Below are 25,538 nucleotides of genomic sequence, written 5' to 3'. Positions count from 1 at the left end.
CACGTGAACTGCTGTACTTAGCCAACTAAAACCTTAATCCAAAAATTTAGGATTATAGTTGAAGTTTCTTATCTTTGGAACCTGATAAATCACAGTTCTTTGGGTTAAGCAAAAGTTCTAATCTTATCCATGAAGAGAAAGTCTATTCTTAATTGGATAAAGACCATTATTAAATTGTTTCCCCCAGTCAGGGGTTCTGACTGACATTACTTTCCAGCGTGTAGAGTTGCTTTGCATTTCTGTGGTAAAACGGATGGTCACTCAGTTCTGCAGAGGTGAAGCTGAAGAGCTAGAACTGTTGAGGCTCTTGGCTTAGAAACTCCTTGATGAACACGTGCTTGGAAGCCAGGAGATGCTAAACGGCATCCCTCAGCTGTGCTGAGTTTTCCTTTTTTAAGAAACTAATCTCTACTATCTTTTTTTTATTTTTATTTTTTTATTTATTTATGGCTGTGTTGGGTCTTTGTTTCTGTGCGAGGGCTGTCTCTAGTTGCGGCAAGCGGAGGCCACTCCTCATCGCGGTGCGCGGGCCTCTCACTATCATGGCCTCACTTGTTGCGGAGCACAGGCTCCAGATGCGCAGGCTCAGTAATTGTGGCTCACGGGGCTAGTTGCTCCGCGTCATGTGGGATCTTCCCAGACCAGGGCTCGAACCCGTGTCCCCTGCATTGGCAGGCAGATTCTGAACCACTGCACCACCATGGAAGCCCCTCTACCATCTTTATTACTGTATTCTTTCTATAATTTCCACAAGATTCTTAACTTTGAAGGCTTTTTTTTTTCTGTTGGAGTAATTTTCTGCCTTTATTTAAATTCATTAGCTTAGTTTTAACTGCTTCTAATTTGTTTTGTCAACAACAGGTATGTCAAAGGAGGTTTCTAAAGGTATGTTCCCAAGCTGTTTTCCTCAAAAATTGCAACTCGTGGGACTTCCATGGCGGTCCAGTCGTTAAGACTCCGCGCTTCCACTACAAGGGTGCAGGTTCGATCCCTGGTCTGGGAACTAAGATCCCACATGCCCGCAGCTCAGCCCCCCCCCCCACACACACACAACTTGCAACTCTTGATATTGTATGTAAATGTAGAATTTACACCATTTGCTGTTAAATCTTTGCTTATTAGAGAAGAGTTCTTTCTCTAGGGGGCCTTGAATATGTTTGACAAAGCGTAGTTATTAGTTTGACTTATTACTTAAATAATAATAGTGACAATAATAGCTAACACTAAATGAATTTTTTCCATGTGACAGGCTCTGTACATACATTAGCCTTGTTTAACCCTAGCAACCCTATGAAATGGTCATTGTTTATTATCCCCATTTTACAGAAGGGAAAACTCAGGCACAGAGTGAGGCTGAGAAACTTGCCTCAGGACACAGTAAGTGGCAAAGACAGAATTAAACCCAGGCACTCTGAATGCAGAGCCATCTCTAGCTGCTCTGCTCCATTGTCTCCCCTTGACAATTTTTCAGGCTTCTGAATTCTCCCTTTATCTTACAGCACAATGACTCTGTGTTCTATTCATGGAAAAGAAAGGATTTAAGAGTGCAGAGGATTTGGAAATGAGATTAAATTATTAAATTTGCTAATTAGGAGTCAGTGTGACTTTTGTCTTAAGAAGTTTGGTAAGAACTATTAAAATTAGATCTTGGATTACCGGAAAATGTTAGCTAGGCTGCCCTAAGGTAGTCTTTTGTTTGTTTTTCTTTTAGGACACTATGCAGGCACTTGATCACTCTCAAATCCTAGCCATGGGACACTTTCTGGTTTCCTCACAATTTGCTTATTCCAGGCAGATTCTTTGAGTTCACAGGATGCTGACAGTTGTGAGCACTTTCCCTCCAGGGGTCACAGCTTCTATCAGAACTTTTATGTTGCTAACTGAGCAGCGCTCTTACCCTTTATAGACTGTAAACTTGCATTCCATGAGGGCTACCAAGAGAAATTCCAGAACGGGGATTGTCTGACAACTGAATTTTTTGTATATAATACCGGCTTAGTAATCATGAACTGGAATAATAGAAATCTTTGCCCTTGATTCTGAAAGAAACCTTAGTCATCCGGTCTCTCCTACCATCTCTGTCTGCTTTGTTCGCCCAATTCCAACAGATAATTCTTTTTCCTAAAACCCAGAGTTGCACAACATCCTTGCTCATCCATTTTACTGTTTAAGAACTTTTACTCTGATGAAATTCTTCTCATGTCAAACCTAAATCCTTACGTTGTAACTTAAATTCGCTGGTATGTAGAATAAGACATTTTCACTAATTCCAAATTGGGATTGACTTCTGGTTAGAGTATGTGACTCAGCCCAGCATACTAATAACATCTTTAGCTGTGATCTTGCACAGTGGTCTTTGGGGCCTGTATCACTTACCAGCTATGTGACCTTGGCTAAGACAATCTCCCTGAGCCTTGATTTCCTCATCTGTAAAATAAGCTCTGGACGCGCAGGCTCAGCGGCCGTGGCTCGCGGGCCCAGCCGCTCCGCGGCATGTGGGATCCTCCCGGACCAGGGCACGAACCCGTGTCCGATGGGCCCAGCCGCTCTGCGGCATGTGGGATCTTCCCGGACCGGGGCACGAACCCGTGTCCCCTGCATCGGCAGGCGGACTCTCAACCACTGCGCCACCAGGGAAGCCCTAACAGAATTTTTTTCTTCCAGTTAGCAGATTTTTAAACCACTAGGAGCTTACTTGTTAAAAGATGAGCAGGGGGCTTCCCTGGTGGCACAGTGGTTGAGAGTCCGCCTGCCGATGCAGGGGACACGGGTTCGTGCCCCGGTCCGGGAAGATCCCACATGCCGCGGAGCGGCTAGGCCCGTGAGCCATGGCCGCTGAGCCTGCGCGTCCGGAGCCTGTGCTCCGTAACGGGAGAGGCCGCAGCAGTGAGAGGCCCCCGTACCGCAAAAAATAAAAAAGATGAGCAAGAAAAAAACACAGCTTTGAGTTACAGATGCCAGGGAGCAGGAGAGAAGAGCAGCCAGGTGGACGAGAAAAGTGAGTTCCTTCTAGGCTGGGGTTACCAGAGGCCTTGGTAGCCATCGGCTGCCACCTGGGCCAAACGTGGGGCCTTAGCTGGCTGTGGATGAAGAGCGGGGCTGCAGAGAAACTGCAGCTACTCGATGTGCAATCTTTTTAAAATCTCCATTAAATATTATTACCACCTTATGTTTTCAACATAGACGTTATTTTGGATAGTATTTGATATTACCTGCCTTTCTTCACTTTCTGAAATGCACCCCTAGACTCCTGTCTGACAACAAAGCCTCTAACGAGTGTTTCTGGGGAGGGGTCCTCTTTAAACCTGTACTTTTAAGTTGGAAAAGTACTAGAACTATTCCTTGTTCCCCTTCTTCTCAAATGGGGTACAGGTAGCAACAAGATTAAATACCTATTTCTGGGGCATTCATTTTATTCCATAGTATTGGGGGCAGTGCTTTATGTTAATATCAAAAGAAGTAGAAGGAAGAACAAAGTCCACAATAGTCACTAAGATAAAACAAGATTTCCTAGAAATAAAGCAGCGGCGGCACTGAGGCTCTACAGGTGATCCCCAGGGAGTGCCCGTTCCCTCTTCTCCAAAAGCACTGCCCTAACCGTGACAGAGAGTGTGGGTGGAGGTGCCTGCATTCTGTGCCCCTTTGGAACTAAGACTGAAACTTCAGGCAAGCCACAGAACCTTCTGGTTCTCAACTGGAAACGAGAGTCGAACTAGATTAGGTAACATTTCTCTGATCCTGTAACCTCCACACTTCCTGCCACCCAGAAAACACCGGAAAGAGAGAGGATCTGGCTGTAGAATGTTGTGGTCTGGTCTGCTTTGTGAATGAATGAAAAGGAATCTTATTTTAATCACTGTATTTGTCTCCTTGGCCCGTAACAAAATACCACAGACAGGGCGCTTGAACAGCAATTGATTTTCTTAGTTCTGGAGTCTAGAAGTCCAAGATAAAGGTGTCCGTAGGGTTAGCGCCTTCCGAGGGCGGAGGGAAGGATCTGCTCCCGGCCTCTCTCCTTGGCTTGTGGTTGGCTGTCTTCTCCCTGCAGGCACCTTATCTTCCTTCTGTGTGTCTGTGTCCAAATTTCCTCTTCTTATAAGCATACCAGTCATATAGGATCAGTGCCCACCCTAATAACCTCATTTTAATGTAATTACCTCTTTATAGACCCTATCTCTAAATACAGTCATGCTCTGAGGTACTAGGTGTTAGGACTCCAACATATTAATTTGGGGAGAAAGGACACAGTTCAGCCCATAACATATCTTAGAATTAAAAAAAAAAAAATTCTGTTCTAGGTCACTTACTTGAGGGGGTGTGCAAGACGTTGGGGGCGGGGGGTAAGTTGCAGGGATAGCCATTAGGACACACCCGAGGGAAGGAAACCATGGTGCTCAAGGTTGAAAGTAGCTACCAACATGGGAAGGTATTGCTGAGGAAACATGGAGACGTGCGCTGTAAAAGCCAGATGCGTATGGGATGCTGTGCTGAGGCCTGTTCCAAGCTCACCATCTTGGCTCCAGTTTCAGTCCTCTTGTTGGAGACGGGCTCGGAAAGGATGTGATGTTACTTCCCACTCAACATTGATCAGCTGGCAACGCCAGTACCAGATTCTGGGGTTTCTAGTGGAAAGGGAAGATTGTGAGAGCAAGATCACACATGTATGGTTTAGTCACGGCCACTGACTCATCAGGAAATGCCATGACAGAGCCATGTGCCCTCGCTTGTTCAGGGATCACGACCCCTACCACCGTAGCTTGCCTCGTCATTCCTTCCCCTGCTTAACAGAGATGATTTCTCTGGTCTTCCAGCAAAAGTGAGTCATTAATCCAGTGGTTGAGGTTCTATACCTGATGGCTCCCAAGAGCTGTCAGGAATGTAGGATGAGATATGTGGGGGCAGATAATGATGCGGTGGTGGCTGTTTCATGCTGCAGCCCTGAGCGGAACTAGCTTGGCTCACCCAGGAGATGGCTGACTCCCACTGAAGTTTGTTTCCCTTGGTGCAAACCTCTGAGCTTGTACATCTATTGTACATTTACTAAGGCTACATGCATGGTAGAAGCTCAGAGTTTCTGTGCTTTTGGTGGAATTAGGTCCACTGAGTTTGGTAACCTGAGCTCAGACGGGTGGTTACATTACTCTGGTACACAAATAAAAATGAAGAAATGAACTTCAAATGTATAAATCCATTTGGTTTTGAAACATCATATTCCTGAGTGAATGTATTGGTGAAGACCAATAAGAAGAGGATCCTTGGTGGTCACAAAGTCAGGAGTCAATGTCACGTACATTTTCCACACATGTGTCTTCCCAGGTCTGGTTTCTGTGGTGTTCTGTTGCAAATGTCTGTATCCCGGGGATCTAGCACAGTGCCTGCCCCTCAGATCTTCACCCTCTGTCCCTTTCTCCTGAGAAAGGTTTAGAAGGCAAAATTCTCCCTCTGGGTTTAGTGGTTTCACCATCTGAATTTAATTCCTTGGTCCTTTTTCATTTTGACCTGAAACAAATTCCTGTTGCTATTTTTAAAATTATAGGCATCAGGATGAATTGTGTGCCTCAGGAACTCATTAGAGCCAGTAGTTAATTCTGTTGTGGCTTGTGTTGTTTTCTCCAAAGAGTCTCAAACTGGGGACTGTGGTCTAGTAATTGGCAAGTCCTCTATTTAAAATTTACATGCATTTTAGGAAAGCTAGTAAGAATTAACCCTTCATCCTTTGTGTACCCTGAGTTTCATAAATTGGGATTTTCGGAAAGCAGGACCAAGTTGTAAATCAATCGATCCTTCTCATCAATGGACTCAGGGTTGTCCCGTGGCCTCGGTGAAGGGTTTTCCAGAGCACCTGGCGTGCGAACTCAACAAACACTTGCCATTCAATAATGCATAAAAGAAACTCAAGAAAAACAGCCAAGTCTAACAGCAGCGAATATCCACTGAGCACTTCACTTACCGTGGGTCAGGCACTGTGCCAAGCACTTTGCCCACACTAACTCGTGCGAACCCTCACGTCCCTATGATTCAGGTGTTAGTAACGCTTCCAGATGAGGCGCTGGAGGATTAAGGTGCTTGCCCAACGTCCCACACCTAGTCAGAGGAAGTGCCCAGACTTGGGACCAAGCCTCGAGGCATTACACCTCACTGCGGCCTCTTGGAAGGGCATCCAGGTTCTCTGGGGAGACAAAGCGATGCCCGCAGGCCAGCATGGCTCACACCTGCCTCCTTCCCAACTCCCCTGAGGCCCTCAGACCTCTGCTGTGCCCGCCTACCTCTGTCAGGGTGCCCACCTGTGGGGGTGCAGCCTGTGCCGCCCCTGGGCCCCTGCTTTCCTGCCGTGTGGCAATGCTGGTGTTTCCTCTGCAGAGTTCAGGTGTCATACCCGCCAAAGGCCGGACTGAATCGGGCTTGCTGTTTATTTTTTGGCACCTACAAGGTTCTGGGCCCTTTGGGAACAAAAGCGCTCTCCATCTCCAAGCTGTGGCTGACACCCTGGGCTGGATTTGCTCACCAGTTTTCCCCCATCTCAGTGGATTTCCGTGTAACCCGAAGGACATGGTCACGGCCCCGTGCAGTGATAAGTGATAACGTTTGTGCGGAGATTTCTCGAGCGGGCTGGGCAGGCTCAGTTAACTCTCTTACAAGAAAGGCCCAGAACGGCCGGCGCGAAGAGGGCGAGGAAAGGGATGCGCCACATCCCCACCCCTCTGGGGCTGAAGGAAGGAAGGGAGAGACTGGCCGAGTTCCCCAGAGGCCGGGCCCTGCGCGCATTCATTCACTCATCAAGACAATCCCTGAAGGCCTCCTGCGGGCCAGGCTGTCCTGCGCACTGGGGATGGAGGCCCTTCAAGGGCCGAGGCTGCTCGCACTCTGGTAAGAGGAGTAGGATGACGGGCAGGAGTGGCGAGGGCTCTTCAGGAGGTGGAGGAGTCACTGGTTGTCAGGGAAGCTTGTCGGAGGAGTAGCTGCCGCAGCCGCCGCCGACAGGACGAAGAGGAGCTAGCTAGGGGGCGGGAGGGGAAAAACTCTCCGGGAGGAGGGAACCTTCGGCTAGGCCCGAGGCACTCAGGTCCCTCACCCGGGAAAAGACGCCCTCGGCGGGAGGGAGCTGCCCCTCCCTCCCTTTAAGGCGGAGCGCCCGGGTGCGAGACGGCGGGGGCGGTGCCAGGGCCCCCCGCGGCCGCTGATTGGACGGCGCGGCAGAGCGGAGCCGCCCCGCGGGCGCCGATTGGGTGGGCGAGGGCCGAGGTGACTTGGGCGCTGGTTCCCGCGGCCACGTGGGGGGCGCGCGGGGAGGGGGCGCTGGGAGGGAGGCGGCAGGGGCGGGGCGGGCTCCCGGGTGGGCGGTGGAGACGCTCGGGGCTGCGCGGGGGTCGCAGCGCCGAGCTGCAGGACGGGGCTTGAGACGCGGCTGCCGCGGTGAGTGAGCGCCGGGAAGCCGGGCGGGGGCTGGGACTGGCTGACCGGCGGGAGCGGGACTCGGTCCCCCGGCGCGGAGATGGGGGAGGTTCTCGGATGGGGAGAAGCACCTCTGTCCCTCTCCCATCACCGTCATCATCCATCACCTCCACCATCCCATCCCCATCCGTCACTTCCACCGCCCCTCCGCCAGCGTCCTGCCTCGTTCGCCCCTCCGTCGGTCCGAGGACTTTCTCCGTCCCGGGCCGGCCGGGGACTGTCAGCTGAAAGCCCTGGCAGCGCTCCCCAGGAATAAATACCCACGCTGTGGAGCGCTCCGTACCGCCTGGGCGATTACCCCGTCTGTGGTTTGGCCCCACTTAATCCTGAAAACAGCACTTTCCGCTTAATGTCGTCTGTACGGAGAGACCGCCCTGTACTGATAGCACCGCCTTCACCACCCCACACGCACACACATCTCGTATCTTCTTCACCCTGCTGTATTTTCCTCCAAGTAACTTAAGCCCCCTGAAATGTTTGGGTTTTTTAAAATTTATTTTATTTATTTTTTGGGCTGCGTCAGGTCTTTGTTTCTGTGCGCGGGCTTTCTTCTCTCGTTGCGGTGAGCAGGGGCTACTCTTCCTTGCGGTGCACAGACTTCTCATTGTGGTGCCTTCTCTTGTGGAGCACGGGCTCTAGGCGCGCGCGCTTCAGTAGTTGTGGCACTTGGGCTCAGCAGTTGTGGCTCGCGGGCTCTAGAGCGCAGGCTCAGTAGCTGTGGTGCACTGGCTGTTGCTCTGCGGCATGTGGAATCTTCCCAGGCCAGTGCTCGAACCCGTGTCCCCTGCATTGGCAGGCGGATTCTTAACCACTGTGCCACCAGGGAAGCCCCTCCTGAAATGTTGATTTCTAGTACCGTCCTCCCAACCCAGCTTGGGTGCTCCGTGAGGGCACATAGCGCTTGGAAATATTCTCAGCAGGAACAGATAGATGAACAACTCCAGGAGGCAGCTGCTTTACTACCCCACTTTATGCTTGAGGAAATGGAGTCTGAGAGGTTGTGACTTGTTGGTTACATCAGCCAACCTTGTGGGACCCCACAGTCCACGATCTGGACCCTAGGCTGCATGGTTCAATCTGTCCCATCCTGTGGTCCAGGCAGGTAGGGGTGGCACCAGGGGTTGTACTGGGGGCAGGGGCTCTTCTGTGCTGCTGAGCCAAAGCCAGTGGAGCTGAGGCAGGTGACTGGAGTGGCCCTGGTAGCCCCAGACCATCTGGCCCAGGAGGCAGTCGGAGAGAGAAAGCAGCTGTTTTGCTGATCAGATCCACCCCCAGCACCGGAGGTGTTCCGGGCCACTGCCGCTGCTTCCTTGCCTCACCTGCCCCTGGATAGGCTGGGACCCACCAAACTCCAAAGGTGGACACCCTGCTCACTTGGAGGAGGGCGCTGCCATGGCCTTGGGAAAGAGCCCCAGAGACCCAGGCTTGCTTCCGAGCTCCCCCGAATGCTGTGTGACCTTGGGCAAGTGACTTCACCTCCTGAGCCACCATGTACTCAGCACAGAGTCTGCAGGCTGAGTGGTCTCCCACGATGCTGGAAGGTGGGTCCTCCTTATGACAACCATTCAGCTACAGTGCAGTGCAGCAGAGGGCCTCTGTCCGTGACCCTCGAGGTAGTCAACTCATCCAGTTCCCCATCTCTAAGCAGGGCCACCTGGAAAACCTCAGAGGAGCAAGAGAAGGGCCCCAGTCTCATTTCAAATGTGTCTGCGTAGGAAGGTTCTGGCCCAGAGCCAGGCTCCTGTGCAAAACCTCAGAAAAACAGGTCTGATCCAAAGGGATAAGTGGGTGTCTGTGCCTGGAACAGGTAAGCGGGTCTGTTTCCAGGGTTAGGGTGAGCCTGCACCCTCCCTGGTCCCCTGGGCAGCCCCCAACTTGAGGCCTGGAGCCGAAATGCACTACACCTCTCAGGCTTGGGGGGAAGAAACTTCCAGTTTTCCGGGGTAGGGGAAGGATCAGGTGATGGGGGGTAAGGGGGGACCTATAAGAGGGCCAGTGGTCTCCCCACCGGCACCCCACAGCCTGCACCCTGGGGTGTCCCCAAGGAAGCTGCAGCTCTGGATCTGGAGGACGGAGGCTGTTCACAGCCTTAGACACAGCTGTCCTGGCCTGTGTGTGTGCCATAGCCCTCGTGGTTCCTTTCCATCTTAACACTCTTAGCATCTGAGGGGCTGTGTCAGCAGCAGCGCAGGCAGCATGTGAAATGTGCTCCCCATCTCTCCCTCCTCCCATCTCTCCTTTGTCTCTTTTTCTACTGTTTTTCTCCCCACTCCTCTGTTCCCACTTCTGTTGGCTGCCTTTTCATCCTGGGTTCCTTCGCTCTCTCCCTTTTGCCCTGTTTGGTTTTTGATCTTTGCCTCCTCTGTCCCGCCCGCACCCACCCTCTCCCCCCCACCGCCCCGCCCACGGGTTCCGGGCATCCCAACCCAGGATGTGATTATGAAGTTGAAAGGCAAGTTCCCTGGAAGCCCCGTCTCCATACCTGGAACCGAGGCCACGTAAGCTCTTGTGCGAGTTACACACCTAACTTGCTGTATTTAAGTGTAAAATGACAGTAGGTAATGGACGTGATGTGAAAAATAATTAGGATCACAAAGTAGCGAGGTGCCAGGAGGGCGGAACCAGGGAGTCTTCAAAGGGACCGCGCGGCCTTTATTCGCTGGCTCTTCCCTTACTGGCTGCTCACTGGATATGGCCGACTGCTGCTGGTGCCCCCACCTGGCCTGAGCCTGGGGTTGAAGGTCAGGGGCAGGCTGAGGTAGGGGCCGTTCCTGGGCCCTCGGCGCTGGATCAGCTCCAAAGCACCCAAACCCTCCTTCTCCAGGACTCCTGCGGGTGCGAGAGCACACCTGGGGTGCACCCATTTCCTGCCCAGCACCCTGTCTGACCCCTGCTTTCTCCTGGCAGGAATCATGGCCCCCAGGCAGGCCCCCCCTCCTGGCCCAGGTGGTCTCTTCTCAGGTGCGGCCTGGTGCAAGGAGGGCACTGAAAGTGGTCAGACCTCGCTGTCCTCCCAAGCTCCTGCATCAGGTTTGGGGGTTCCCCATCCCTCGTGAGACTGTACTTGTTGATCACAGCTCCGAGCCTGGCAGGCATCGTGCTGGGTTCTGTGCCTCCATTCAATTCTCATTGACTCCTCATGTTACCCCAGGTTTGGGGACAAGGAAATGGAGGCTCAGAGAGGTGAGGCAGCTTGCCCAAGGTCGCACAGGATTTGGACCCAGGTCTCTCTGATCCCAAGTGCAGTGATTACAGGTAGCCTGGTGAGACGGAGCCCGCCAGGATGGGGGATGGAGGTGGGGGTCTAAGTTGGCCCCAGGGAAGCCTGAGGGAGCTGAGTCCCTGGGACCTAGGCAGAGGCATTCAGCCATTCTGTCTGTGACGAGTTTATTCCACGTTCACTGAGCACCAGCTGTGGTCTGAGCTCTGACGGGGAGTAAGTGCTCTCCCTGCTCTTGAGGATGGTCTAGAAGGCAGCTTTCCTCCTCTTCCCCCTCTGGTGGATCTGGGAGAGGGGCCCCAGGAAAGACCAGAGGCTGGGGTGGGCTGGGGCAGGACTCCTCAGCACCCCCGGGGCAGTTGTCCACCCTCCCCACCCCCTGCCTCAGCATCAGTGTCCGGTCTGGTTGGGGTGGGGTCTTCTGGCAGGGGCTGGAGTCAGGCTGGGCGGAAGGAGCCAGGGCCCCGTTGACGCAGCCTTGGCCATCCAGTGCCCCCTGCCCCTGTGGACTCCAGAGCTCCTGCCCTGGAACCTGCTGTGGCTCCCCACTGCCCACAGGGCAGAGCGCCAGTGTGACATTTAAGGCCAATCGATCCCAACCCGGCGGCTGCTCTGCTGAGTTCTGCCTCAGGGCCCCAGCTGCCTTCACGCCTCCGTGCCTGTGCAGACTCTGTCCTCGCCGCTGTCACATCCCTCCTCTTGGGTGCTGCCTTCCCAGGCTGTCCCCGTCCCCTGGCGCTTTGCACAAGCTGGTTACATGTCTGCACCCCCTTCCTCCAGCTCCTTCCTGAAGCTCACTCCTCAGCGAGGCCTGCTCGGCTGTAGTTGACCCCAGCCTGCCCTTCATTTCCTCCTCTCTGCTTTACCACCATCTAGCATATTCCATATCTTACTTATTATTTAGCTTACTGTCGGCTCCATGAGGGCAGGCAGGGAGTTTGTCACTTGGGTCAGGGCCGTGTGTCCCCTGGGTCCCAGCGCCCGGGGTGCTGCCTGGCACACAGCCAGTGCTCAGGCAGGGTTTGTTGGATGCAAGAGCTTGGTGGCCTCTGACGGGCGCTCTGAGGCTCGACCGCCTGGGCACCAGCCCTCCTCCCCTGCCCTTTGCAGCCTTCTCTCCTGCGGACCCTGAAGCCGGGCACCCTGGGGGCCATGCAGAAGGCCGGGGCGGGGGGCCGGAGAGCCTCCGACTGCGGCCCTGCCCCTCACCGGCCCAGGTGCATCACCAAGTTTGCCCAGGTGGGTGGGGCCGCCCCACGAGGTGGGCTCCGATGGGCGTGACTGGGTGGCAGGCCCTGGGGGTGGACAGGAGCCGTGGGTCACCGGCCTATTTCGGTGGCCCCAGCTCTGGAGTGTGTGTGCACAGATGAGGCGATGGTGCCGCAGAGGGGCCGAGTGGCTTCACCAGGGAGAGTAGCAGAGCCTGGACTCCGAGTCCGCGCTCTGTCACCATCCACAGCCTACCCGACAGAGCAGAGTGCGTGCGTGGAGGGCGATTTGGAGGACGGGGGTCAGGAGCCATGGGCCTGACTCCCCGTGCCGCCCTCCCACCCCCCACCCCACCCCCAAGCAGTACGTGGGCTCCTTCCCCGTGGACGACCTGGACACCCAGGAGAGCGCGTGGCTGGTGCAGCAGCAGCTGTGGGCACTGAAGGTAAGGGGCTGGGGGCTGGGGAGCGCACTTCCCTGCGGGGGATCACAGCCTTGGGGTGTCGGCCTGGGAATGGCCCGAGACCCTGTGATCCGTTCCAACCTCCATTCAGAGAGAGGGAGCAAGTGAGGCCCAGGGAGGGGCAGGACCAACGCCGTTCTGAGAGATGGGCCCAGTCAGGACCACACCCGGGCTCCTGGAGCCACGCCCCTGAAGCCCCGGGGGCACCCTCCCTTGGGTGGTCATGACCTGTGCCCCACAGGTGGAAGCCACAGGTGGAAGAGATGGGGGGGGTGGTCATAACATGGCCCAGGGGTTGGTCTGCCAGGAGCCATCCACACTTCCCCGGCTCCTGGGGGGGGATCCCTGTCCAGGGCTCAGTCCCCTGGCCGCTGGGGTGGAGTTGGCTGACCAGCCCAGGGGGACTAGTACAGAGGCTGGGCTGGGCAGGGCCTGGAAGGTAATGTCTGCCCCCCACCAACTGTCTCCCCCCCAGGACTGTCCCCGCCGCCGGGCTGTCATCCTGAAATTCAGCCTTCAGGGCCTCAAGATCTACAGCGGGGAGGGTGAGGTAGGAACCCGTGTGGGTGCAGGTGAGGACCGGACAGGTGTCCTGCTCCCTGGGAATGCTCTCGCCTCCACCCAGCCCTGCACTGCCCCTCCAGCCTCCCCGCTGCCCAGCCTGCTCTGGGCCTTTGGACATCCTCTCTCCAAGGCCCTCCCACCCTGGCAAGCATGGACGACAGTTTCTCCTCCCTCTCACCCGCTGGCCGCCAGCCCACCAGAATCTCCGGGGGCCACCTCCTGGCCTGAGCATCAGGACCAACCAGCCCCATGAGGTTTCTGTGGGTCCCCGGGCTTGGCCAGTGGGCTGTGGCTAGCCTCTCATGACTGTGGAACAGGGCCAGGCAGGCTGGAGGCCAGTTGGGAGCCCCTGCTTGGCCTGCCATCCTCCTCTTGGTGCAAACCAGTGTCTGATGAACACTAAACCGCGTGCCAGACTGTGAGACCCACGACTCCGGCACCACTCACCTAGGACTGGTGTAAATGGGTGCAGAGCTGTGCATGGCGGGGCCCTGGGTTCAGGGCCTGTGCCACCTGCATGAGGTCTCGCTCACCCCCCAGCCCCACTTGTCACAACAAGGACGCAGAGAGCTGCCCTCACCGGCCCAAGTCACCCGGAGAGTGAGTGGCAGAGCCAGGATTTGAACCCCTGTCACCTGACTCCAGAGACCAGGCGTGCAAGCCCAGGGCTGGCCACAACCGCCTGTCCCCGTGACCCACAGGCCGTGAACCCTCTGCCCCTCAGCTCCGTAGCTTGGCATGACCACCCCAGCCAGCAGGTCGGCAGCAGGGAGCAAGGGACCCGAGCTCAGGTTCCCTGTGAAGGATGAGGGTTCCCATGTGAAGCGTGGTTTGGGCAGGCCTGGAAGGAGGGCAGAGTTCTTCACCCCAGGAGCAGGGTGGGCCCGAAGCTGGGCGTGCAGGCTGGAGAGCAGGCCCGGGAGGCCTGCCAGCGGGTGTGCGGGGCCCTCGGGGCTGGCACGCGCTGGGCTGGCAGCTGCAGACCACGCGGTGGGTCTGATGGAGGCCGGTGTGCCTGCTGCATCCCCAGGTGCTCCTGATGGCTCACGCCCTGAGGCGCATACTCTACTCCACCTGGTGCCCAGCCGACTGCCAGTTTGCCTTCATGGCCCGAAATCCCCGGAGCCCGGCCAGCAAGCTCTTCTGCCACCTCTTTGTGGGCAGCCAGCCTGGAGAGGTACCTGGGGCCCAGGGCAGGGGGCGCAGCACTCGGGGTGGGGGGGGTTGCTGTGCATCAGTGTGGGTTCCAGGGACCGAGGCCCTGGACGGCTCAGCCACGCTGGCCTGCGCCCCTCCAGGCATGCACCCCTTGCCACCCCGGCTCCTGCTGTGGCGCTGTCCTCTGAGGACGCCCTCAAAGCGAGTCAGTGGCCTCAGCGTTCCCCGAGCTTGGAGGTGGGGACCAGGCTGTGCCCTTAGAGATCGGAGGGTCACACTGCCAGGCCTTTGCCCTTGCTGTTCTCTCTGCCTGCAACCCCTTCCCCTTCTCATCCTGGCAAATTCCAACTCGCCCTTTGAGGCTCAGCCCGTGTGTCTGTGGAGCCCACCTTGAATCCTCCAGACCGCCCCCCACACTTTCTGCGGTCCTGTGACACGCACTGCACTCTGTCATCGGTCTGTCCCTAACTGCAGTCACGGGAATCCTTTGAGAGCAGAGGCTGGGTCTGGGTCTTGAACTGTTCTGGTGCTTGGCCCCGTGGGGAGAGTGGGTGGGCGGGTAGATCCCGAAAGGCAAAGCCAGTGTGGCCGCCATGAGCAGGGGAGCCTCGGCAGCCAACTGTTTGGCGAGCAGAGGCTGGGCTTGGTTCCACGCAGCAAGCATTTGCCGTCACCCCTGTATGTCAAGCCCTGTGCCGGCCACTGGAGTGACAGGTGGCTGACACGTGGCCCTTGATCTTCTGGAGCTCACAGTTCCAACGTGCTGGGCCTGCGTGATGTGTGTCGCGGATGGAATGTGTGGGCCCCAGAGTGCTGGGCTTCTCCAGGGGGTCTTCTGTGGTCCGTTTTCATTAAAGGGGCACAGGGAGGTGGGGAGGAGGAAGCTGAGGCGCGGAGATGCCATGCTGTACCCAGGGTCACACAGCAGCTCCTAGGTGACAGAGACAGGATTGGATCCCAGGTTGTGTGACTTCAGGGCCTGGGCTCTTAGCCACTCCCCCAAGAGGGTACAATGCGCAGGGTGAGGGTAGTAAACCTAGGGCTGGGAGTGCATTTAGCTCATGTCGTCGCAGCTCCAAGCATGACGCCTGGAACAAGGTAGATGCTCGGTATTTGTTAAATGAATAGAGGAAGCTGGTCGGGGATGCTGCATGGTGGTGAGGTTTTGAGGGATAAGAAGTTTTCCCAGGGAGAATGGGGAAGAGCATTCCACGCCAAGGGGCTGCATGCCCCCCTGGTGCCTGGGTTGACGCCTGAGGAGACCCCCAGGAAACCTCCCCGAGCTGAGCCCGCCTCCCTCTCCCTCCCCAGGTCCAGATCCTGCACCTGCTGCTCTGCCGCTCCTTCCAGCTCGCTCACCTCTGGCAGCACCCTGAGGAACGGGCACGGCCTGAGCCCTGCCCGGGACCCGTAGGGGACGTGCCCCTGAAGCCCCTGTCGGGCCCTGGGGGCACCCCTGGCCTAGTATGGGAACCCCTCGGCCGTGATCAGCTCTCACAGCACGTTAACGCGCTGGTCTCCTTCGGGCGGCTGCCAGCAGGGGTGCCTGGGGGCAGTGGGGTACGCGGCACCCCAGCCAGGGAGTGGGCCATGGACAAGGGAACTGGGCGAAGGTTTGGGGATCAAGAGGGGCGGGTGCTGGACTTCCGTGGGAGGGGCTAATGGCTGGGCCTGAGTCTGGCTGCCCCTGCGGGGTCCTCTTGGTGCCCTAGAAGGAGCCGCCGGAGTCGGAAAGCCGCGGGGGCGCCCGCCACGCCCGCCTGGGGAACCCGTACTGCTCGCCCACGCTGGTGCGCAAGAAGGCCATCCGCAGCAAGGTGATCCGCTCGGGGGCCTACCGCGCCTGCACCTACGAGACGCAGCTGCAGCTGTCGGCTCGGGAGGCCTGTGAGTGGCCGGGCACGGCTGCGCGAGTCGGCGAGGGTGGGCCTGAGTGTCCGTGTCTGCGGGGCCGTGACTGTCGATGTCTGCGCCTGGGAGTGCTGAGGCCTCGTGTCCACGCGAGGGAGGGCGCGAGGGCGCAGGGGCTGCGTGCCCAGGGGCTTGCAGAGGCGACTGCGTAGCTGCTGATGTGCTGTGACTGGGGAGGGGCTGTGCCTGGAGATGTGCCTGGGCGCTGCTGTGCCTCTGGGGAAGCAGGATGTGTGCAGACTGGGCCGGGAGCGGCGGGGGTGATGAGGCCTGTGGGCGTGGGCCGGGCTGGGCGCGGGAGGGGACCACCTCTCTTCCTCTGAGCCCTGGATGGTCTCCATAGTTCCTGACGCGTGGGAGGCCTGGCCCCGGGGTCCTGGGGGCCCCTCATGCCTGGTGGAGAGCGAGGGCAGCCTGACGGAGAACATCTGGGCTTTTACTGGCATATCGAGGTAGGAGGGGGTGCCCAGCCCTTTTGGGGGGGCGTCAGAGAAATAGGCTGTGGGCTCCCCCGAGGCCCTGAGACGTGTCCATCCCTGCACTTGGGCGGAGGCCTCCTGACCTCGGGACCTCAGGCCAGGGGCTTCCCCACCGTGGGCCTCAGTTTTCTCAAGTGTGAAGTGGGGATAATAAAAGGACCTTCATTGCAGAGCTGTGGAGAGGATCAAATGAGGTTATTCAGGTAAAGCCTTCAGCGCCTGGCCTGTCACAGGGTTCAGCTCCCTAAATGCCAGCTCTCTACCGATTGGGTCTTGAAGTTGTCAGCAATTAGGACCCCCTTGGAAACCTTTTAGAAGGGAAGGCTAAAAGCTTCCTTCCGTTGCGGGTCTACTCTGGGGCAGGCACTGTGTTTACGGTGCTGTGGAGCTGTGATGCCATTAAGCAAGCCGAGGCTGGGTCCTGACTAGGGGGCCCGCCCTCAGCCTCTCCCCTCTGCCGTCCCAGGCCCAGCGCCCTCGCCCTGCTGCGGAGAGACGTGCTTGGGGCCTTCCTGCTGTGGCCTGAGCCAGGCACCAGTGGCCAGTGGTGCCTGTCGGTGAGGACGCAGTGCGGCGTGGTGCCCCACCAGGTCTTCCGGAACCACCTAGGCCGCTACTGCGTGGAGGTAACAGTGCTCCTGGCCCTGCCCCTCGCCCTCCAGCCCCGCCCTTTTCTAACCACTGAGGGCCTGAGCCCGCCTCACCCTCATCCCGGGCCCCCATTGGCTCTCTCTGGCCCCACCCCTTATTTAACTCTCCATCCAGCTCTTTCGTCCTTGGCCCTTCTGGCCCCGCCCCCACTGGCCTATTGGCTCCACCTGTGCTCTGCTGGCTCCACCCTAAGTTCTCTCGCTCCGGGGAGGTAGAGTCTTGGGCTAGGGTCATGCCTCACATTTTTACAGAAATCCCGGCTTTTAAAAAGTCACGCTTTCCCACACCCTAACTCATCTTTTAGCAGTAGAGGAAACTGATCAGAGAGGGTAGAGGCTTGCGTAAGCTCACACAGCCTCCGAGTCTCTAGGTCTGGAGTCTTGGCCTGATCACAGGTTTCCAGGGACAGGGGTGGGCAGGAAGGACTTTTTAAATGTGTGGCCTTACTTCCACGCCGAGTGCCTCAGTCCTGTCCAGGCTGGGAGGAGAGAAAGGGAGGGAACCGGGGTGTGGTTCTGCTGTGAGCAGGACAGTGTCCTCTCTGGGCTCGAATATCCTCCTCCCTCCTGGGGCAGGATCCTGTGTGAGGGGGCGGTTGTGTGGAAGGGGGAGCTGGAGCTGAAGTCCCTTCCCCTCCTCGCCCCCACCAGCACCTGCCGGCTGAGTTCCCCAGCCTGGAGGCCCTGGTGGAGCATCACGCTGGGACGGAGCGCAGCCTCTTCTGCTCCCTCGACATGGGCCGCCTGAACCCCGGCTACGAGGAGCAGGACTGCGGGCCCGAGGGCAGGCTTCCCCGGATGCTCCGGCCCCTTGGCCATGCCAAGTCCGAGGCAGAACTGCAGGGCCTGGGCTAGGACGCTGAGCCCCACGCCAAGAGGCCCCGCCTCACCCTGGCTCCTGGGCCTCAGCAGGCTGCTCTGCTCTGCCCTTCTGTCACCCCGCTGGGCACCAGTTCCATCCAGTCACTGCCCTTTGGACCAGTCTTCCATCACTACCCTGCCTGTGGGCGGAGCCCCGAGAGTGGGGATTGCCAGCGGCTTCTCACACGGCCTGCCAGGATTGCAGGAGGGGCAGGCAGAGCTCCAGGCTTCCGTGGACTTGCTGGGTGCCTGGGTGCTTGTCTTCTCTGGGCTTCACCTTACTCCTAGGTGGGGAGCTTTCCAAGGTGGGCGGGAAGGTTTGCTCCAGCAGAGGTGGAGCCCTCTCCTAAGGAGGCCAGGCCTTGGGGCCCTGACTGGGCGTCTCCAGAGAGCTCCTGACCCAGGCAGCCAGGCGTGTGAGGGAGAGGTATCTGGGGAGGCAGGAGTGAGTTCTCACTTTGGGCGAAGGCATGGGGACGAGCCACCCTCTCCGTGAGAGAAACAGGGATGACGTGATGGAGCTTGGAGGCTGCATCCAGGCTGACGGAGCGAGGCCTGTTTCCCATGTCCTTTGAGGCTAAAGGAGTCTTCTCTTGAGTTCTGAAGAGTGGGGGTTAAGAGGGTGCAGAAAGGGCAGGACGGACAAAGAGCCGTGCCACCCAAAGCCCACATGCAGGTGGACGCCTGTGTGCAGAGAGGGATGTGAATGGGCCGACAGGGCAGAGAATCTCAGTGAACCTTCAGACTAGGAAGGCTGGTTCTTCTCCACTCAAATCCACGGGCTTGTGGTTCCTGCTTACTTGGAAGGGATGTCCCAGTCTCATCCCCGCCCACACACCCCTGCCCCCCCGCAGGCTCACTTTCTTTGGCCATTTGACCGGGAGGGGCCAGCAGTGAGCTGCAGGCTTAGAGGGGTGACCAGGGTCCTGCTTCACTCATCCTGCAGGCCAGACTGGGTTTGGTGGCTGCCTGGGAAGCCCCCCAATGGTGGCATTTCCCTTAATGGGCATCTGTCAGGGGCCACTTCACTAGGCCAGTCCCCTTGGGGATGGGGGTCAGGGAGGAATCATCCAAAGATAGAACTGATGTGGGCCCTGCCGGAGGGTACTTGGCCTCAGCGGCAGTGGGGGTCCATCCAGGGAAATAACGCTAGTCTAAGGCAATGGCCCTGCGGTGACTGACGACGGATCTGGGTATTCCCCTGTATAAGTAAACTTGACAGACAGGCATGAATCTACCAGATTAAGATAGGGAGCAAGTTCACTTTGGATGAACTTCTGTTCCTGAGGCAGAGGCCAAGTCATGAGTCTGGGGGCTGCCCTCTCCCCCATCTGGGGAGGGAATGTGACCGCTCAGCATCTTGAAAGTAACAGACTTCTGACTCCTGGAAGGAAGAGGGCAACCCCAACGGAATAAAAAGAAGGGAGGAGCCTCAGAAGCTCAGGCCTGGTGTTCCCAGCTTACAACCTCCGGCTCAGCAAATGGTCTTGGCTGGGGCCTAGTCACTCTTGTCACAAGGGATAGGAGGAGGCTGTCCTTTGGGGGCTCTTTTCACTGGAACCACAGTACTGATTTTATACTGAATGTGAGTGGGAACCCAGCCTCATTTTACGGCCATTACTACCAGAACCCATCTCCTCCCTGGGCAAAGCCCTGGTCCCTCGTGGGAGGCCCCAGGCTCCCATTTCCCTGGCAAGGAGAGGGGTTTGGTGACATGGGGCCCAGGATTACAGCCCTGGAGTCACACACATTTAAGAAGACCTGATAACTGGTCTTAACCTCTGTAAGGGGTGGATTTTGTTGCACAAGTTATCTGTGTGGACAAGGTGTCAGGAATGGTCCCAAAGCACTTTAACATTCCTTCACACAGCATTTATGGATCACACAGTACAAAGGTTTTTGACCCACATGTGCAGACGCCTCAATGTCTCAATTATAGACCACAGTTTTCTCTGTTCCAACCAGTGCCCCCTGGGTAGCCCAGCTCTCCTTACTGTGTGGACTTGAAATAAATAAAATGCATTTCTTCGGATTGTATAGTACAGACTTTTCCTTAGAAAGGCGAGGTCTTTGTCCGGTTTGCCGGCTTCGCTTCTGTTTGCCAACCATACCTTCCACTGCTGCTGAATGATGAACCAGACAGAGATACTGTCCTCCGGGGCTCAGGAGGTCTTGAAGGAATTGGGTAGGTAGATTCAAGCAATGACTCTACTGCTTAAAACCTTCAGTGGGTATTTCCTACGGGAAAAAGACTCAAGTCCTTATATTCTGGCCACTCGGGTTTTCCTTCTGCTCCTGCAACGTGCCACAGGGTCTTTGCACAGCCTGTACAAGCCTCCTCGTCTTCCTCTTCTTCCTTTACCTGATTAACTCCTCAACCTTACCATCTCTCAGTCTCAGGAAGCCTGCCCTGACTGCCCCCTGACCCCTGCCCGGCCTGGGGGAGGTTTCCTGGCTAGATATTCCATAAAACTGGTCCTTTAGTTTGTTAACACTCTTATTTATGGGATTTTTGTTTGTGGGACATTTGTTTCAAATGTCAGCCTCCCCCACTAGACTCTGGGCACCTGGAGGGCAGGGACTGGGCTGTCTCGCGGCATCTATCACCGTGCCCGGCAGGCACGTAGCTGACAATTTCTGTGCAAAGGGGAGCGTAGAGGAGGTGTGACGGCCGCTATTCTGGAGGGACTTGTGCTCGGGGTGGGGGTGGGGAGAGAGGCCAGGTAGCCTCTCCAACCAAAAGACCAGCTTTCAAAGTTTTTTGTTTTGTTTCTCAATCTTGAGTCTTAATGAAAACAAGGGGCAGCGTTAGAGGGAAGCTTTGCTCTGTCCCCGGGGCTGTGATAGGCTCTGGGACAGCCTTCCCGAGTCAATACAGGGATGTGGATAAAGGGCAGCAAGGTCCTGTTGCCTTTCTCAGTAGGTCTCTAATCCCCGGATGAGGCCTCTCCTCTACTATTTCTCTCCGAGGTGCAGTCAAGCCTGGCCTCCCCTGGGCCACCTCGGGCAAGCTGCTTAACCTCTCTGGACTGGGACTGTGGGGACTGGAGAAGAAAACGGCTGTGCAGCATCTGGCACCGAGCCGGCAGATGCTCCAGCAAAGCCAGTGCCGGTCCTCCCCGACGGCCGCCCCCGCGCGCCGGCCTCCAGCCGGAGGTTGCTCTCGGGGCCTGCCGGGCGCGGAGAACGCGCGGAAGTTCGGGAGGCACGGGCTGTGACGCCAGGGGCGTTGCCCAGCAACCGCGAACGCCTTGGCGGCGTCCGTGCTAGCGGGCGGCTGGGGCGGCTCCGGGGACTCTGGTCTTGCGGCGGCGCCTGCAGCGCTGATGCCCCACTGCCCGCGCCCGGTCTGGGCCTCAGGGACGGGCGAGCCCGGGAGCGGGAGGAGGCGGCGGCTCCGGCTCGGGTCCTGAGACTCCCCCGCGGCCCCTACCCTCCTATCGAGGCGTCCCCCAAGGAGTCCGGTCGCCCCGCCGCCGCCCCAACCCCGCCCGCGAGGCCCCGCCCCCCGGCCCCGGCGCCCCGGCGGCTCCCGCCCCGAGGTCCTGTGTCCTGGTCGCGGCGTCCACGTCGGGCCGCACCCCGGGGACCCCCGCCGCGGCGCCATGGCCTCGGAGTCGGTGAAGGTGGTGGTGCGCTGCCGCCCCATGAACCAGCGGGAGTTGGAGCTGAACTGCCAGCCTGTGGTGACGGTGGACTCCGCGCGCGGCCAGTGCTTCATCCAGAACCCGGGCGCCGTCGACCAGCCCCCCAAGCAGTTCACTTTCGACGGCGCCTACTACGTGGACCACTTTACCGAGCAGATCTACAACGAAATCGCCTACCCACTGGTGGAGGTGAGGATGCCCGCGAGGCCGCCTCCGAGGACCCGCTGGGCAGGACCTGGGGGACCTGGAACCACTCGGAGGGATCCTGAGGGACTGCCCTGCCCGCAAGCAGGGCGGGAAGGCCCTTCTGGAGGGGCGCGGGTGGACAGCAGCAGGTTAGTCTGAAGACTTCTGTCAGCAGACAGCTGGAACCCGTCTACAATGTCTCCACTGCCCCCGGTGCCAAGGCTGGTCCTCACCCCCATCCTTCCAGCCTGCTTCCCACAGGAACTCCAGCCCCCAAGACCACTTGCCCTCCACCCTCACCCAACACCTTCAGGACTTCTCTAAAAGCTCCAGCCACTTCCCCAGCCTCCTCCTCTTAAGAGCCCCAGGTCTCCTCCCCCTCCCCCTCCCCCTCTCCTTTCTCCTCCGCCCCCTCACTAGTTCCCTGCTTCTGCAGAGAGAAGGCTGCTGGCCTGGCCTTGGTCCTGGAGAACTGGAAACCCTTTACCTTTGGTCTGACTTACCTTCCTCCTTGGCGGTTGAAGAACAGCGAGGCCACAACAGTTTCTGCCCCTTATAGGGCTTTTACTTTTTTTCACACTCTCACACTAGGTAGCTCCTTGGCGCTGCATGACAGGGAGGTTCACATTTCACAGATGGGGAGACTGAGGCCCATAGGGAGGAAACATGGCAAGCTCCCACAGTGAGTTTCTGGCGGAGGTGGGGCTGGAGCTACTCCTGGCCCAAGGGCTCTTTCCTTGCTACCACCATCTCCCCAGCTGTGCATCGAATCGCTAGTGAAGTGAGATGTCACAGGTTGTTTCAGGAAAAAAGGAAAAGTTTGGGAAGTGCTGCATACACCCTCCCTCACTTGAAGCTGCACATTAGGGTACTTGAGGCTCTGGGGAGTCTTGCGGTGGAGAAAATAGTTTGGCTTATTTAACCCAGCATTTCCAAAAGGTATTTGCCTGTGGAACCTTTTTGTTTTGGCCGGCAGGCCAGTTAGCATCCCCCAGAGCACCTCCTTTGGCCACAGTCAAAACTGCCTGTGAGGGCGGAAGTGTTCTGGAACCCAGAGCCCCCCAGTGGTGAGGGCGTGACTGTAGAAGATGCCCAGGGAAAGAGGGCAGCTCTCCCCAGAGGGCGGTACCACGCTCTGGGGATGGCCAGGCTGTCCTACCATCCTGGACTCCCAGGCTGGAAGGGACTAGAATCGGTCCTCTGATCCAGCCGCCCCCCTACCCCGGGTCCTTGAATGTCCACCTTGAATGGTCCTTGGATGGCAGGAGCTCTCTCTTCCCAGAGCTGCCTGCTCCACCTTGGCTTCTTAGCTCCTAGAAGACCATTCTGCACGGTGAGTCAGAGTCAGCCACCCTGATGCTTCCAGCAACCTGCTGTAGCTCTGTCCCCAGGGCCCCTCTGCTTCCACGTCCAGGGTCGCCCCTCAGAGACTGGAAGATTCCGAGATTGAGTTCTCCTTGGCTTTGCCTTCTCCAGGGCCTCAGCCTTGCTCATGGGTTCCTCTCCGCATCGTGGAAATAATTCCCCTGAGCAAGCCTCCCTTGGTTAAGGTTCCCAGGAAGCCCCGGCCCAGAGGGGGAGACCTAAGGAGACAGTGGCTACCTCAGATCTCCAGCTCTCACTTCTGTCCCGAGTTCACTGCTACAGGGGATTCTGTCAGACCCCTACCTCCAGTCATCCCACAGAGCCTCAAACTCAACATGACATATGTTCCTTTTCATTCATTCATTCAGCTAACAAATAGTGTTCTCATACCAGGCCCCATCCTAGGCGTGGGGAGTGCCGCCCTCAGCCAGCTCATGATCAGGTGGGGGAGCAGCTAAGCTAGTAGCTACAAGCCAGGGTGATGAGTGGGAGGAGAATCCTGGGGGACTTTTTGGCAGCATAGAGAAGGCTAGCAAACCTGGGCTTGGAGGGGATGGGAAAGCAGGGAGGACTTCCTGGAAGTGGTGAGATCTAAGCTGAGACCGGGATGAGAGGAGTCAGCCAGGCAAGAAGGTGGAGGAAAGGGCCTTTCAGGTGGAGACCAGCATGTAGCATTTGATCTTCACCAGACATATGTAGAGCTGGAGGCATCATTCCTGGTGAGGAAACGGAGACCTTGAATGTCACAGAATGAGTTACTGGTGGTTTTGATCCCCAGCGCAGTGCCAGGTCCCCATGCCCCATCCTGCTGCCTCTATTAAATGAGCGGCATGTGAATCATATGCAAAGCATGGTTCAGCAACTTGGAGCCAGGAGTAGCTGCATCCTTAGGCCAGGCGCCTGTGTGTCTGTCCTGCTGGGCTCTGACCACCTCCAGGCAGCCTCCTGCCCAGGCCCTTCCCTTCAGTTCCTACTGCACGAAGCCCCCAGCACTTCGGACTGACCCTTCCCTTCCCCACCCCCACCCCCACCCTTAAATCCAGGCTCTGTTCCTGATCTCCTCTGTCACTGGGTGACCTCTTCCACTGTCCTGGGAGCTGTCCACCTCAGACCCACCTTTCAGCCGACTCAGCATGTCCTACCCTGAGCTCCTCGCCTCCACACCTGGCCCGCTGCCTGGTCTGTGGGTTCTTTCCCAGCCAGTGGCTTTGCCATCTCCCCGTCCTCCCCGCTTCACACCCATGACCTTAGAGTCCCCTCTGATGACCCACCACCCAACCCACGCAGGGACCAGGTCCCATGGCTTCTACCAGGACAGACTGAGGACGGGCCTGGTGTCCAGAGACATCGATGCAGTAGAATTTGGCCCCTGGACGGAACACAAAACTGTTCGTTTGGGAGAGGACAGAAAGGGGACGTGAGGCAATTTAGCACAGATGCTGTTATTTCAACTTCAATAGTTACGCGTTGATTTTAATGGGAAGTAGAAGAAATATTTAGCATGTCCAGCCTGTAATGCAGCTTCCGGGAATTATTGCTGAGGATGACATCAAGTTAACAGGAGAGTCAATTAACAGTTTGATTTCATGAAAATCATTTAGTAAATAATAATACGGGGAACGTGGCAGAACCCGGGGTGGACAGTGGCTGGCATTTAGCACCTGCTCCGTGTGTGCGCACGTCTCTGGTGGGTCTGGAGGTATCAGTTGATGGGTGAAGCGTTTCTGAAATCTTATGTTTTGCCTTAATGCATGTAAAGTTGTCTTCTACTTCACAGCAGCGTGGTTCTGCAGAACTTTCTGCAGTGGTGGAAATGTTCCGTATCTGGGCTGTCCAGTTAGGGACTACCAGCCATATGTGGCAAGTGAGCACTTGACATGAGGCTATTGCTTTTGAGGAACTGAATTTCAGTTTTATTTGATTTTTTTTTAATATAAATTTATTTATTTATTTATTTTTGGCTGTGTTGGGTCTTCGTTGCTGCGCGCGGGCTTTCTCCAATTGCGGCGAGTGGGGGCTGCTCTTCACTGCGGTGCGCGGGCTTCTCATTGCGGTGGCTTCTCTTGTTGTGGAGCACGGGCTCTACGCGTGCGGGCTTCACTAGTTGTGGCATGCAGGCTCAGTATTTGTGGCTCGTGGGCTCTAGAGCGCAGGCTCAGTAGTTGTGGTGCACAGGCTTATTTGCTCCCCGGCATGTGGGATCTTCCTGGACCAGAGATCGAGCCCATGTCCCCTGCATTGGCAGGCAGATTGTTAACCACTGCACCACCAGGTAAGTCCCTGAAATTAATTTTAATAATCCATTTTATTTGACCCAATAGTATCCAAAATATTATCATTTCAATAAAACATAATAATAGATACTATCATGGT

At 56.9% G+C, this 25,538-nt stretch overlaps 2 protein-coding genes across 4 annotated transcripts in view; both read left to right on the top strand.

Annotated features, from left to right (window-relative positions):
• The first annotated feature begins 7,401 nt into the window (after nt 1–7,401).
• SH2D5 (SH2 domain containing 5) lies at nt 7,402–19,992 on the top strand. Of its 2 annotated transcripts, none has more exons than XM_059996094.1 (10): nt 7,402–7,413; nt 11,760–11,911; nt 12,246–12,326; nt 12,820–12,894; nt 13,939–14,085; nt 15,378–15,626; nt 15,779–15,953; nt 16,321–16,429; nt 16,923–17,082; nt 17,758–19,992. In XM_059996094.1, the coding sequence occupies exons 2-10, from the start codon at nt 11,825–11,827 to the stop codon at nt 17,959–17,961; spliced, it is 1,287 nt and encodes a 428-aa protein (XP_059852077.1). In that variant the 5' UTR covers nt 7,402–7,413; nt 11,760–11,824; the 3' UTR covers nt 17,962–19,992. The 2 variants fall into 2 exon arrangements, with proteins under 2 accessions (XP_059852077.1, XP_059852002.1); XM_059996019.1 differs by having other exon boundaries at nt 12,243–12,326.
• Nucleotides 19,993–21,572: 1,580 nt separating this feature from the next.
• The window catches only part of KIF17 (kinesin family member 17), a 48,340-nt gene continuing 44,374 nt past the window's right edge, over nt 21,573–25,538 (top strand). For both annotated transcript variants that reach the window (XM_059995900.1, XM_059995819.1), the window contains exon 1: nt 21,573–21,803. In XM_059995900.1, the coding sequence (XP_059851883.1) occupies nt 21,573–21,803 (231 nt within the window). The remainder of the gene's footprint in view (nt 21,804–25,538) is intronic.

This window comes from Delphinus delphis, chromosome 1 (assembly GCF_949987515.2).
Source record: "Delphinus delphis chromosome 1, mDelDel1.2, whole genome shotgun sequence".
Lineage (NCBI taxonomy): Eukaryota > Metazoa > Chordata > Mammalia > Artiodactyla > Delphinidae > Delphinus > Delphinus delphis.
Note: the sequence above shows the minus strand (reverse complement) of the source record. Positions and strands in the feature narration are given on the sequence as shown.

Bases quoted from the DNA above. Each gene is read 5' to 3' on its own strand.
- SH2D5 (XM_059996019.1), top strand. From the start codon at position 11,825: ATGCAGAAGGCCGGGGCGGGGGGCCGGAGAGCCTCCGACTGCGGCCCT. The intron at 11,912-12,242 runs GTGGGTGGGGCC...CCCACCCCCAAG, and splicing joins GCATCACCAAGTTTGCCCAG to CAGTACGTGGGCTCCTTCCC. The intron at 14,086-15,377 runs GTACCTGGGGCC...CTCCCTCCCCAG, and splicing joins TGGGCAGCCAGCCTGGAGAG to GTCCAGATCCTGCACCTGCT.